The sequence below is a fragment of the Melopsittacus undulatus genome, assembly GCF_012275295.1.
Source record: "Melopsittacus undulatus isolate bMelUnd1 chromosome W unlocalized genomic scaffold, bMelUnd1.mat.Z SUPER_W_unloc_1, whole genome shotgun sequence".
NCBI lineage: Eukaryota > Metazoa > Chordata > Aves > Psittaciformes > Psittaculidae > Melopsittacus > Melopsittacus undulatus.
Window position 1 is genome coordinate 3,202,888 of NW_022993942.1, and position 12,950 is coordinate 3,215,837.

General features: G+C 47.5%; 1 protein-coding gene across 1 annotated transcript in view; it reads right to left on the bottom strand.

Annotated features, from left to right (window-relative positions):
* Positions 1–12,950, bottom strand: part of LOC117438180 (transcription factor 4-like) — a 78,089-nt gene that overhangs the window by 59,313 nt on the left and 5,826 nt on the right. Inside the window, exons 4-5 of the mRNA XM_034073647.1 lie at positions 10,324–10,385; positions 9,831–9,903 (exon numbers count right to left, since the gene is read on the bottom strand). Of these exons, the coding sequence (XP_033929538.1) occupies positions 9,831–9,903; positions 10,324–10,385 (135 nt within the window). The remainder of the gene's footprint in view (positions 1–9,830; positions 9,904–10,323; positions 10,386–12,950) is intronic.

The following is a 12,950-nucleotide window of genomic DNA, read 5'->3' on the forward strand; positions in this document are numbered from 1 at the left end:
CCCTTCTATTCCCTATGGCTTCTATCCCGCATGGATTTCGGGATCGCGGAGGAAAAACCCCCTTTTCCATAGGGATGCAATCCGGCTTTAAGGAATCGCATGGAAAGGGGGGGGGGGGGATATGGGGTTTGTTCCATCCTGGATCCCGCATCCCTGTTTTCCATAGGTTTTAAAGGGGGGGGGGGGTGTTTTCCAGCTGTTCCATCCCAACCTTTTCCATGCATCCGAAGGGCTTTGTCCGGAGCGTTCCCGATGGGAAGCGCCGCATCCGCTGCGGAATTCGATGGGAGCAGCATGCGGCAGGCGCTGCGGCGCTGCCTTGGCACAAAGACAATGGTGCCGGTGCCAAAAGCAGGGCTCCGGAGCTTGGAAAACCGGGAATTCCGAGGGAAAAGGGACCTTTTTCCATAGGTTTTAATGGGAAAAGGATGCAGAAAGGGAAGGAAGAGGTTTTATGGCTTTTTTCCGCTTGGAAAACCGGGAATTCCAAGGAAAAACGCCCTTTTTCCTATAGGTTTTCATTGGGGGGGGAAGGAAGCTCTTTTCCAGCTTTTTTCCGCTTGGAAAACCGGGAATTCCAAGGAAAATGCCCTTTTCCCAATAGGTTTTAATGGGAGAGGGTATGGAAAGGAAAGGAAGAGGTTTTCCACCTTTTTCCCACTTGGAAAACTGGGAATTCCAAGGAAAACTCCCATTTCCCAATAGGTTTTCATTGGGGGGGAAAGGAAGCGGTTTTCCACCTATTTCCCATTTGGAATACCAGGAATTCCAAGGAAAAAGCTGTTTTCCCATAGGTTTTAATAGGAGAGGGGGTGGAAAGGAAAGGAAGCGGTTTTCCGGCTTTTTTCCGCATGGAAAACCGGGAATTCCAAGGAAAAACACCCTCTTCCCAATAGGTTTTAATGGGAGAGGGGATGGAAAGAAAGGAGAAGGGAAAGGAAGTGATTTTCTGCCTTTTCCCACCTGGAAAACTGGGAATTCCGAGGGAAAACGGCCTTTTTCCCATAGGTTTTCATGGGAAAAGGATGCGGAAAGGGAAGGAAGAGGTTTTATGGCTTTTTTCCGCTTGGAAAACCGGGAATTCCAAGGAAAAACGCCCTTTTTCCTATAGGTTTTCATGGGGGGGAAGGGGATGGGAAAGGAAGCGGTTTTCCGGCTTTTTTCCACTTGGAATACCAGGAATTCCAAGGAAAAACAACCTTTTCCCAATAGGTTATAATGGGAGAGGGGATGGAAAGGAAAGGAAGCACTTTTCCACCTATTTCCCACTTGGAAAACCGGGAATTCCGAGGGAAAAGGGACCTTTTCCCATAGGTTTCTATGGGAAAAGGGTGCGGAAAGGGAAGGAAGAGGTTTTATGGCTTTTTCCTGCTTGGAAAACCGGGAATTCCGAGGAAAAACGCCCTTTTCCCAATAGGTTTTCATTGGGGGGGGAAGGAAGCACTTTTCCACCTATTTCCCACTCGGAAAACCGGGAATTCCGAGGGTAAATGGACCTTTTCCCATAGGTTTTCATGGGAAAAGGGTGCGGAAAGGGAAGGAAGAGGTTTTACGGCATTTTTCCGCTTGGAAAACTGGGAATTCCAAGGAAAAATGCCCTTTTCCCAATAGGTTTTAATGGGATGGAAAAGGAAGCACTTTTCCGCCTTTTTCCCACTTGGAATACTGGGAATTCCAGGGAAAATAGCCCTTTTCCCAATAGGTTTTAATGGGAAAAGGGTGAGGAAAGGTAAGGAAGAGGTTTTATGGCTTTTTTTCCGCTTGGAAAACCTGGAATTCCGAGGAAAAACGCCCTTTTCCCAATAAGTTTTAATGGGAACGAGGTGAGCAAAGGAAAGGAAGTGCTTTTCTGGCTTTTTCCCACTTGGAAAACCGGGAATTCCAAGGAAAAATGCCCTTTTCCCAATAGGTTTTAATGGGAGACGGGGTGGAAAGGAAGGAGAAGGGAATGGAAGAGCTTTTCCGCCTTTTCCCACTTGGAAAACCGGGAATTCCAAGGAATTCCACTTCAACCCCCCCTAGAGAAGCCAATCTGCCATTTGCCATATCCCAACATTCCCAATATTCCCATTGAATCCCATAAATCCGGCCCCAAACTCGCTTGCAAGCATCTTTGCGGGATGTTATCCATAGGGATAGGAAGTTATCCATAGGGATAACATGGAATTCGACTGGAATAGCACAGAATTCCCATCTCCACTGCTCTCCATTTGGGATTTAGAGTGGAGAAGGAAAACACGTATGGAAAAGGATAGAATTCCCTATAAAGTGCTTCCATTTGGGATTGGGATTGGGAATGTCCTAGATGTCCACTTCCAATGGAGCTTTCTTGCATCCCTGTTTTCCCAGCTTTTTGGGATATGAAAGATTATTCCCATCCATGTCCCAAATGCATCCTGGAAGGAAGTGGGGCCTATTCCCATTGGAATTCCAGGAGAACGGAGCATCCAAGGAAGCGATTTGGGATAGGAGTTGGGAGCATGGGAAAAAAGGGATGAACATTCCCATTCTGTATCCATCCATTTGATCCCAGAAATCAAGCTGGAATTCCTAAGGAATTAGGAATGATGGAGGAGAATCCCTAAGGAATGATATGGGATAATCCCTATGGAATGATATGGGATAATTCCTATGGAATTAGGAATTACCCAAGGGATCATCGCCCCTCTATTGTAGTCTGTATCCAATCGGTACAAGGTGTAATCCCTATGGAATTGCCCATTATCCAAGGAAAAACCTCACTGATCCCTGGATTGCCTATTGGGCTCTCCATGGTAGCGTGTATCCCATAGGAATTCCATTGGAGCAATGGATCTACTCCTGGAGCAGCTTTTCCCTATCTAAAAGCACTTGGAATTCCGTATTCCCTAAAAACATGGAAAACTACCTGGGAATGAAGGCAAAATACACGGGAAAATGGGAATGGAGGGTAAATCCCAATGGGAATGATGAAATTCCAAGCTCACATGTGGGATTTCAAGGCCCTCTTTTCCTTGCCTTTGGAATGCTTGGGAATGTCGCCTACGGGTACCTATGGGGATCCATTGTCTGCATCCCAATGCCTGCATCCCAGTGCCTGTATCCTAGTGCCTGCATCCCAATGCCTGCATCCCAGTGCCTGCATCCCAATGCCTGTATCCCAATGTCTGCATCCCAATGTCTGCATCCCAATGTCTGCATCCCAGTGCCTGCATCCCAATGCCTGCATCCCAATGCCTGCATCCCAATGCCTGCATCCCATCCCTTTGCATCCCATTGCCTGCATCCCAATGCCTGCATCCCAGTGCCTGCATCCCAATGCCTGTATCCCAATGCCTGTATCCCAATGCCTGTATCCCATTGCCTGTATCCCAATGCCTGCATTCCAATGCCTGTATCCCAATGCCTGCATCCAAATGCCTGTATCCCAATGCCTGTATCCCAATGCCTGTATCCCAATGTCTGCATCCCAATGCCTGCATCCCAATGTCTGCATCCCAATGCCTGCATCCCAATGTCTGCATCCCAGTGTCTGTATCCCAGTGCCTGTATCCCAGTGCCTGTATCCCAGTGCCTGCATCCCAATGCCTGTATCCCAATGCTTGTATCCCATTGTCTGCATCCCAATGCCTGCATCCCAATGCCTGCATCCCAATGCCTGCATCCCAATGCTTGCATCCCATCCCTTTGCATCCCAATGTCTGCATCCCAATGTCTGCATCCCAATGTCTGCATCCCATCCCTTTGCATCCCAGTGCCTGCATCCCAGTGCCTGCATCCCAATGCCTGCATCCCAATGCGTGCATCCCAGTGCCTGCATCCCAATGTCTGCATCCCAATGCCTGCATCCCATTGCCTGTATCCCAATATCTGTATCCCAATGCCTGTATCCCATCCCTTTGCATCCCAATGCCTGCATCCCAATGCCTGTATCCCAGTGCCTGTATCCCAGTGCCTGCATCCCAATGCCTGTATCCCAGTGCCTGTATCCCAATGCCTGTATCCCAATGTCTGTATCCCAATGCCTGCATCCCAATGTCTGCATCCCATTCCTTTGCATCCCAATGCCTGCATCCCATCGGATATCCCCAACAGACAGCTTATTTCCTATGATTCCGAAACATTTGGGAATGCTTTGGGAATGGGAGCCTGACCTCATCCCAGGAGGATGCTTCCAGAGTGGGAATGCTGCTTATCCCATAGGAAAGCGATGGGACCACTGGGAATGGCTTTAACCGACGGGATATAGGGAAGCAAGAAGGGATGCGACACATTGGAATTGCTTCCCCATTCCTGGAATTGCTCCAATCCCGCTTGGAAGAGATTCCATGGAGCATCCCATGAAGCGCATCCCATTATCCGGAAGCATGGAAAGCTTTGGCTTATCCCTCAGCATTCCCTTTGGGATCCATTCCCAAGCACATCCAAGCGGGATTTGGGACAGGGATAATGGCTCAAATCCGTGTTTCCCCCTTGCTTTTCCCAGCTCCATCCCAAATCCCAAATCCTGGAATGCCGAAGGAAAAGCTGCTTTTCCGGGATCATCCATGTTCCATGGGAGAGCATTGGGAGCAAATCCATCACCATTAGGGAATTGCCATCGCCATTCCCAAGTTTTTGGCCATGGATCCATAGGTTCTAACCGATGGGCTCTCCTTATTCCTGGAATGGGACCGCTTCCAATGGGATCAACTTCCACTAGTCCGGATTGAACATTCCCATCCCATTCCAGTATCCTAAGCCCAATTCCAGCCTTCCAAGCTCATCCCAACTTCCTCCTTCCATTGAGCTCCAATGGTCTCCATAAGCCCTGATCCCATCGGGAATCTCTTTAGGAGACCCCAAATCCCATCAGGAATCGCTCCCAAATCCCATTGGGAATCTCTTTAGATCCCAAATCCCATTGGGAATCTCTTTAGGAGACCCCAAATTCCATCAGGAATCGCTCCCAAATCCCATTGGGAATCCCTTTAGATCCCAAATCCCATTGGGAATCTCTTTAGGAGCCACCAGGACATGATTCCCATCAACCTGCCCTTACACTGTAGGATTAACCCCATCCATAGGGATACTCTGGGTCCATGGGAACATGAAGGATCCCATAAGATCCCCAATTCCACACTCTGGGATCATTCCCAGTGGGAATCACGCACCCTAACCAGAGCCAAACTCTATGCGAAGCCCCCATCCTGCTGATCCTTATGGAATTTGGGATGTTTGGGATGTGGAACAGTGGGATGGGAGCGAACGGACCATGGCGATGCCTGATTTCCTTGGAATTCCATAGGATTTAGATGTAATAAAGGGAAAGGAGGGAAGTTTTATGGGAATTCTGGGATGAAAAGGATAAAAGGGAAGTTTTATGGGAATTCTTGCCTTTAAAGGGGAATAAAGGGAAGTTTTCCATGGAATAATTATGTTGGGATTACACCGATGCTCCTCCATCAAAGTCCATTGTGACACCTGATTTCCTTGGAATTCCATAGGATTTAGCTATAATAATGGAAAATTCCATAGGAATTCTGTTATGGGAAAAACGAAGGAAGGTTTTATAGGAATTCTTTCCATTAAATGGGAACAAAGGGAAGATTTCCCTTGGAATAACTCTATCGGGATGACACCAACACTCCTCCATTGCAACACCTGATTTCCTTGGAATTCCATAGGATTTAGCTATAATAATGGAAAATTCCATAGGAATTCTATTCTGGGAAAATGAAGGAAGGTTTTATAGGAATTCTTTCCTTTAAATGGGAACAAAGGGAAGTTTTCCTATGGAATAACTATATGGGGATGACACCAACGCTCCTCCATCGCGACACCTGATTTCCTTGGAATTCCATAGGATTTAAGTATAATAAATAAAGGAAACTTTTCTAGGAATTCTGGGAAAAATGAAGGAAGGTTTTATGGGAATTCTTTCCTTTAAAGGAGAAAAATGGGAATTTCTATGGGAACACTTCCTATGGAATAACTATATCGGGATGACACCGATGCTCCTCCATTAACCTCCATCGCGACACCCAATTTCCTTGGAATTCCATAGGATTTAGCTATAATAAAAGGAAGTTTTATAGGAATTCTGTTCTGAGAGGAATAAGTTTTATGGGAATTCTTTCCTTTAAATGGGAACAAAGGGAAGATTTCCCATGGAATAACTATATCGGGATGACACCAATGCTCCTCCATCAACCTCCATTGCGACACCCGATTTCCTTGGAATTCCATAGGATTTATCCATAATAAATAAAGGAAAATTTTCCAGGAATTCCAGGAAAAACACAGGAATGTTTTATGGGAATTCTGGGAAGAATCAAGGAAAGTTTTACGGGAATTAAATGGGAACAAAGGGAAGATTCCCTTCGGAACCATCGCATCGCCTTTCGCCTCCCTCTTCCCGCAGCAGCATTCCAGCCTTCGGGAAGCAAGGAGTTAACCTCCCCTTCCCCTCTCCCGTTACATCTGGTGCTTGGAGCCGCTTCCTCCCTCTCCATCCCATCCCTACAAAGTTGGCACCGGCTCATCCCTGCCCCCCCCTTCCCCATCCCCCCCTTTATCCCGGGAATTGCGCGCGGATCCGATGGCGCGCGTTGCCATTAATTACAAGCTTGTCAGCGAAAGCATTCTGGGCGCCGAAGATGAATATGCAAATGAGGCCTCATTTGCATCTTTGCCTTTGTTGGAATGTCATTAATTATTACAGTTTATGATGATGAATGCAGCTGGCGCCGCGGCCGTAATTAGGCAGCAGAATGCCAGGAGGGAATGATGGGGGGGGGGGGGTGGAAAAGGGGGAAAACTGGGATGCAAAGTTCCTTGGAAAAGCTTGGAATTCCATGGAAAACATGGATAAAGGGGGTTTGGAGGTGTAGAACCCATAGGTTTAATGTGGGGCTATTCCCAAGGATGGGTTTTGCCTCTGATCCCATAGGATGGGGTTGAGATCCATAGGATGGCTATTCCCGGCTTTCATGGCAAGGATGGGGTTGACATCCCGGAATTCTGAGGATGGATTTTGCTTCCTGGAATTCCAGGATGGATTTTATCTCATGGAATTCCAGGATAGATTTGACCTTCTGGAATTCCAGGATGGATTTTTCCCATTTGGAATTCCAGGATGGATTTTCCCATTTGGAATTCCAGGATGGATTTTCCCATTTTGAATTCCCAAGGATGGATTTTCCCATTTTGAATTCCCAAGGATGGATTTTTCCCTCCTGGAATTCCAGGATGGATTTTATCTCATGGAATTCCTACTATGGATCCTACCTCCTGGAATTCCTAGGATGGGTTTGACTCCTTGAATCCCTAGGATGGGTTTTCCCATCTTGAATTCCCAAGGATGGATTTGATCTCATGGAATTCCAGGATGGATTTGACTCCCGGAATTCCAAAGATGGATTTTACCTCCTTGAATCCATAGGATGAGTTTTCCCTTTTGGAATTCCTAGGATGGATTTTCCCTCAAATCCATAGGATGGATTTTTCCTCCTTGAATTCATAGGAATGGAATTTTCCTCCTTTATCCTATAGGAATATTTCTATAGGAATATAGGTTTTACCCCCTGGAATTCCTAGCATGGATTTTCCCTCTTTCCATTCCTAGGATGGGTTCTACCTCCTTCAATTCCATAGGATTGATTTTCCATCCTGGAATTCTTAGGATGGATTTTCCATCCCGGGATTTTAGGATGGATTTTCCATCCTGGAATTCCTAGGATGGATTTTCCCTTCTGGAATTCCTACTATGGATCCTACCTCCTTCAATCCCAAAGATGTCCTTTCCTTCCTGGAATTCCTAGAACAACCTTCCCTTCATTCCATCCCTAGCATAGATTTTCCATCCTGGAATTCCTAGGATGCATTTTACCCCTTGGAATTCCTACAATGGATTTTCCATCCTGGGATTTTAGGATGAATTTTCCATCCTGGAATTTCAGGATGAATTTTACCCCTTGGAATTCCTTCAATGGATTTTCCACCCTGGATTTCCTATGATGGATTTTCCATCCTGGAATTTTAGGATGGATTTTACCCCTTGGAATTCCTACAATGGATTTTCCATCCTGGAATTCTTAGGATGCATTTTCCATCCTGGAATTCCTACAATGGATTTTCCATCCTGGATTTCCTAGGATGAATTTTCCATCCTGGAATTTTAGGATGGATTTTCCCTTATAGAATTCCTACTATGGATCCTACCTCCTTCGATCCCAAAGATGCCTTTTCCTTCCTGGAATTCTAGGATGGATTTTCCTTCCTGGAATTCCAGGATGCATTTTCCTTCCTGGAATTCCAGGATTCATTTCCCCTCTTCCCACCCCTCGCATCCCTTTCACCCCTATTGGATCAACGGAAAACAACCGGAATTCCATCCTTAGGAATTCCCTTTCCTCCATCCCCACTTTTCCTTCGGGATTAGCTCCTTGTTGTCTGAGGGATTGATGCGAATCCCTCCCCCCCCATTCCCGGCCTTGCCGACAGCATTCCGGTCGGGAAGCGGGCGGCGAAGGCTCCGGAAAAGCGGGAATGACGGGAGCAGATGGCAGCATTCCACATGAGCGAGCCGATCCATCAGCGCTGAAGGGCCCAGGTGCGGAGCTGCCCCCCCCCCATTCCCAGCCTGTCGCACGCATCCGGGCGGTATTCCATGAAGGATCCCGACGGGAGCGCAGCTGGAGCGGCAGGGCGCTCGCGGCCATTCCCGAAGGCTGGAAGTGGGGGGGGATGGGATTGGGGGGGGATGGGATGGGAAGGGGGGATTCCAATGGGAACCCCCCCACTGTATCCATAGGGAAGAATATCCCAATATCCTGTTTTAATGGGTTTAAGACATTCCCGATTGGCACATCCCGATATTCCATTGATTAAAGGTCCCTATATCCCACTTTAATGCCAGGTTAAAGTCATTCCCAATAGGCACATCCCGATATTCCATAGTCCAAAGTCCCTATATCCCACTTTAATGCCAGGTTAAAGCCATTCCCGATTGGCACATCCCGATATTCCATAGTCCAAACTCCTTATATCCCACTTTAATGGGAGGTTAAAGTCATTCCCGATTGGACTATCCCGATATTCCATTGATTAAAGTCCCTATATCCCACTTTAATGCCAGGTTCAAGCCATTCCCGATCGGCACATCCCGATATTCCATAGTCCAAAGTCCCTATATCCCATTTTAATGCCAGGTTAAAGCCATTCCCGATTGGCACATCCCGATATTCCATAGTCCAAAGTCCCTATATCCCACTTTAATGCCAGGTTCAAGCCATTCCCAATAGGCACATCCCGATATTCCATTGATTAAACTCCCTATATCCCACTTTAATGCCAGGTTCAAGCCATTCCCAATAGGCACATCCCGATATTCCATTGATTAAAGTCCCTATATCCCACTTTAATGTCAGCTTAAAGTCATTCCCAATAGGCACATCCCGATATTCCATAGTCCAAAGTCCCTATATCCCACTTTAATTCCAGGCTCAAGCCATTCCTTATAAGTCCTAAGTGCTGGAATTCCGTGTTGCTCCTGGCATTCCAAGTGTCCCATTCCCATTCCATCATTAGCCCCATGGCCGGAATTCCATAGGGAATCTTCCTGCCATCTCCCTAACAACATTCCCTCCATGAATCCCTATGGATTCCAACCTTATCCCAACCATTCCCATTGAATTCCATGATTTTCCAGCTGGACAACAGCAAGGCCACCACTAACCCCCTTAAATCCATAGGGATGCTCCCATACGGATGCAACCATGCGATCCAGGAGCAATTCCCAAAGGCCCCGGAATTCCATGTCTCCATCCCGCATCCCGCTTCCCATCCCATTGGGAATAGGGAGAGCTTACTTTGTAGCCGGGAGTTGCCAAAGGGAGGCGAGAGGTTGCTGGTCATGTCATAGGGATTCCCGTCTCCATAGTTCTGTAGGGAAAACCGGGATACATCCATGAGCTCCAGAATTCCCGACTCTGATTCCCGGTTTTCGGGAGCGAGATCCCTCTTTTTCCTGGCTTATTCCGTATGGAAGCGGGTTTGGAGCTGTGTGTTTGGGTGGTGGTGGGAAGATCCCGATGGAAAAGAGTGGAATTCCGGGAATTCCACCTTGGAAAACATGGAATAAGGGGGAAAAGAGCTGGAATTTGAAGGAGAAATGGGATCATTCCCTTCCTATTGGGAATGGGGCAGGGAACCTTTGGGAAAGGCCGGGAATGGGGTGGGATGATCCCGAGCTTCCCAAGCGGATTTGGAGGTGGGGAAAAGAGGGATGGAGAAGGGAATTCCAAGCTCCAAGGGACGTCTCCTTCCCTATTCCCATGGGATATTCCCATCGGGATAACTTACCCGGGATGGGCTGGGATGTCCTGTGCTGCTCCAGGCCCCGGAGCCTGTTCTCTCTTCCACATCTAGGGATGAAATGGGAAAGGTCAGCATTCCAGGCGGGATATCCCATTGGATACAATACGGATCCCTATGGATACCATTCGGCTCCATCCCGATCCCTTGGGAATGCTTCCCGTTCAGTCTCCAGCCCTTGGAGCATCGCCTATGGATAACCCATTCCCAATATCCCATTGGAGAATTCCCTTTGGAATGCCAAAGGGCTCATCCCAAGCCTTATCCCAAGCTTATCCCTATGGAAAACCGGCTTTGGGAGATGAAGGACACAATGGGATACACTGGGATAAGTGGGATATGGATACGAGCATCATCCAAGGCTTTGGGTCGTATCTGCATTCCCGAAGTCTGGAAAACATCAGGAATGAGCTGGAATGAAGGAGGAATGACAGGAGAATCCCATCTAATCCCATTGGGAATGATGGGAAGCAGGAATGCCGATAACTGGAAAAGTAGGGAATGCTCCTGCCCTTTCCCTATGGATTGGGATGGGAAGGAGCTTCAGATCCATAGGGATCCAGTGGGGCCTTGAAGAGGGAGGCCCAGCTTCTCCATTCATCCCATTCCCATTATCCCACTGGGAATGCCGAGCTCATCCCATTCCCATTATCCCACTGGGAATGCCAAGCTCATCCCATCCCCATTATCCCATTGGCATTCCCACAAGGATAACCCTAATGGGTCCTAAGGAGGAGATGGATGGAAGCAGGATCCATGACATTCCAAGCGTTCCCCATCCCGGGATAACTGGGATTCAATGGGATCCAAGCTAAAGGGGGTCCGGGAATGATGGGAAAGGGCTTTGGGAATGGGAATATAGGGATGGGAGGAAGAGGGAATAATGGGAATGTGGAGCTTCCCAATGGAGAAGGAAGGAGACATGGAAAAGGATGACGACATTCCTGGATTCCTATGGCATTCCCATCTCCATCACCATACCCTCAGCACAAATCCATAGGGATCTATGGAATTCCATTGGGAATGCCGTGAGAGGACCACAAACTGTCCATTCCCGATGGGAATTCCGGGATCAAAGGTGGGAATCCGATGGTTTTCCCAGTGTTTGGGCTGGGAAATGCCATTGATTCCATGGAATCATGGAATGCTTTGGGATGAGAGAGCTTCGAGCTCATCCACATCCATGGAAACGGGATGGCAATTCCATAAAGTGGGAATAAAGGGAATATCCATCACGGATCCCGATGGATTTAGGCTTTTCCAATGGGAATTCCATCCCATCGGGAAAGCCAACTCCTTCCCTCTATCCCAAAGCATTCCCGAAGCTTCCGGTTAGATCCAGCATGGAATCCTTCCATCAGATCCAATCAGCTGGAATGTCCGTATCCCAAATCCCAAATCCCATTAAAAGTATAGGAAGAGGCCTTGATGAGGTGGGATAAGGCGGAATTCCTATGGAATTTCCCTAAGGAATGTGGCCATTCCCTTCAAGGCCACATTGGGCAGTAAGCTGGACGGCATTCCAGAAGGTTGGAAGTGGATGTGCTATAAGGAAGGGCGTCATTCCCAAAAGTAGGAATGTTAATGGGAGAATAAGGAATTCTGTGCTCCCAATCGGGATTCCCAAAGGAATGGGTAGGAAAAGCTGGAATAGCACAAAGTTATCCCCCAAAAACAGGGATTTATGGAAAACTGGGAATAAAGCAGCTGATCCCAGGGAAATAAAGCCTGGAAAAGCCCAATTCCCGTTACACATCCCGAAATCCCGAAGCTTTGCTCCCAGTTTTCCATCTTAAAAGGGGAAAAACATCGGGATTAAGGGATAATGAATGGATTAGAGGCAGAAGGTCTGGAATTCCATAGGCAAATCCCAGGAATGGGAATGACGATGGAAGCTTTGGCCTCAACAGGAGCCCGGATCCCGGTTTTCCCATTGGGAATTGCGCTTCCCATCCCAAAGCCTGTATCCCGCTTGTTTTTCCCATCATTCCATGGGATTTCAAGGGATAGGGGGAAGCTTATCCATAGTTATCCTTTTCCCTATGGAAAACAGGGAGAGAACCACCCCATTCCCTTAGGAATGCCGAATATTCCCAAGAATTCCCTTTTGATCCCTATTTTTGGCTCCCGAAAACCATCCCATGATCCCGAAAGGATTTGCTGGGAAAGAATAGGGAAAAGATTCCCAAGTTCTGGAATGCTGCTCATAAATCCAATGGGATTCAGATCCATATGGATTGGAAGCATGGAATAACTACACCAGGAGCAGCATTCCTTGGAGCTTTAAATCCCTATGGAAATGCCCCCCAACGTTTGGGAATGGGAAGGAAAAGGAGAGGCCTCATCCCTAAAAATTCCTGTTGGGAATTCGGGAATGCCTTTTCCTATGGAATTCTATGGAATTCCTATGGAATTCTGCTTTAATTTCTATGGAATTCCGTTATTCCAATGGCAAGGATACACCGAACGCGGTATTCCATGGATACCCATTCCCAAAGCTCAGCACACATCCCATGGGAATCGTTGCCCATATCCCTCTTTTCCCAAGGAAACGGAAGCACCAGGCTTTGGGAATTGCCCCGATGGGAAAAGTCATTCCCGTTGTTTGGAATGTC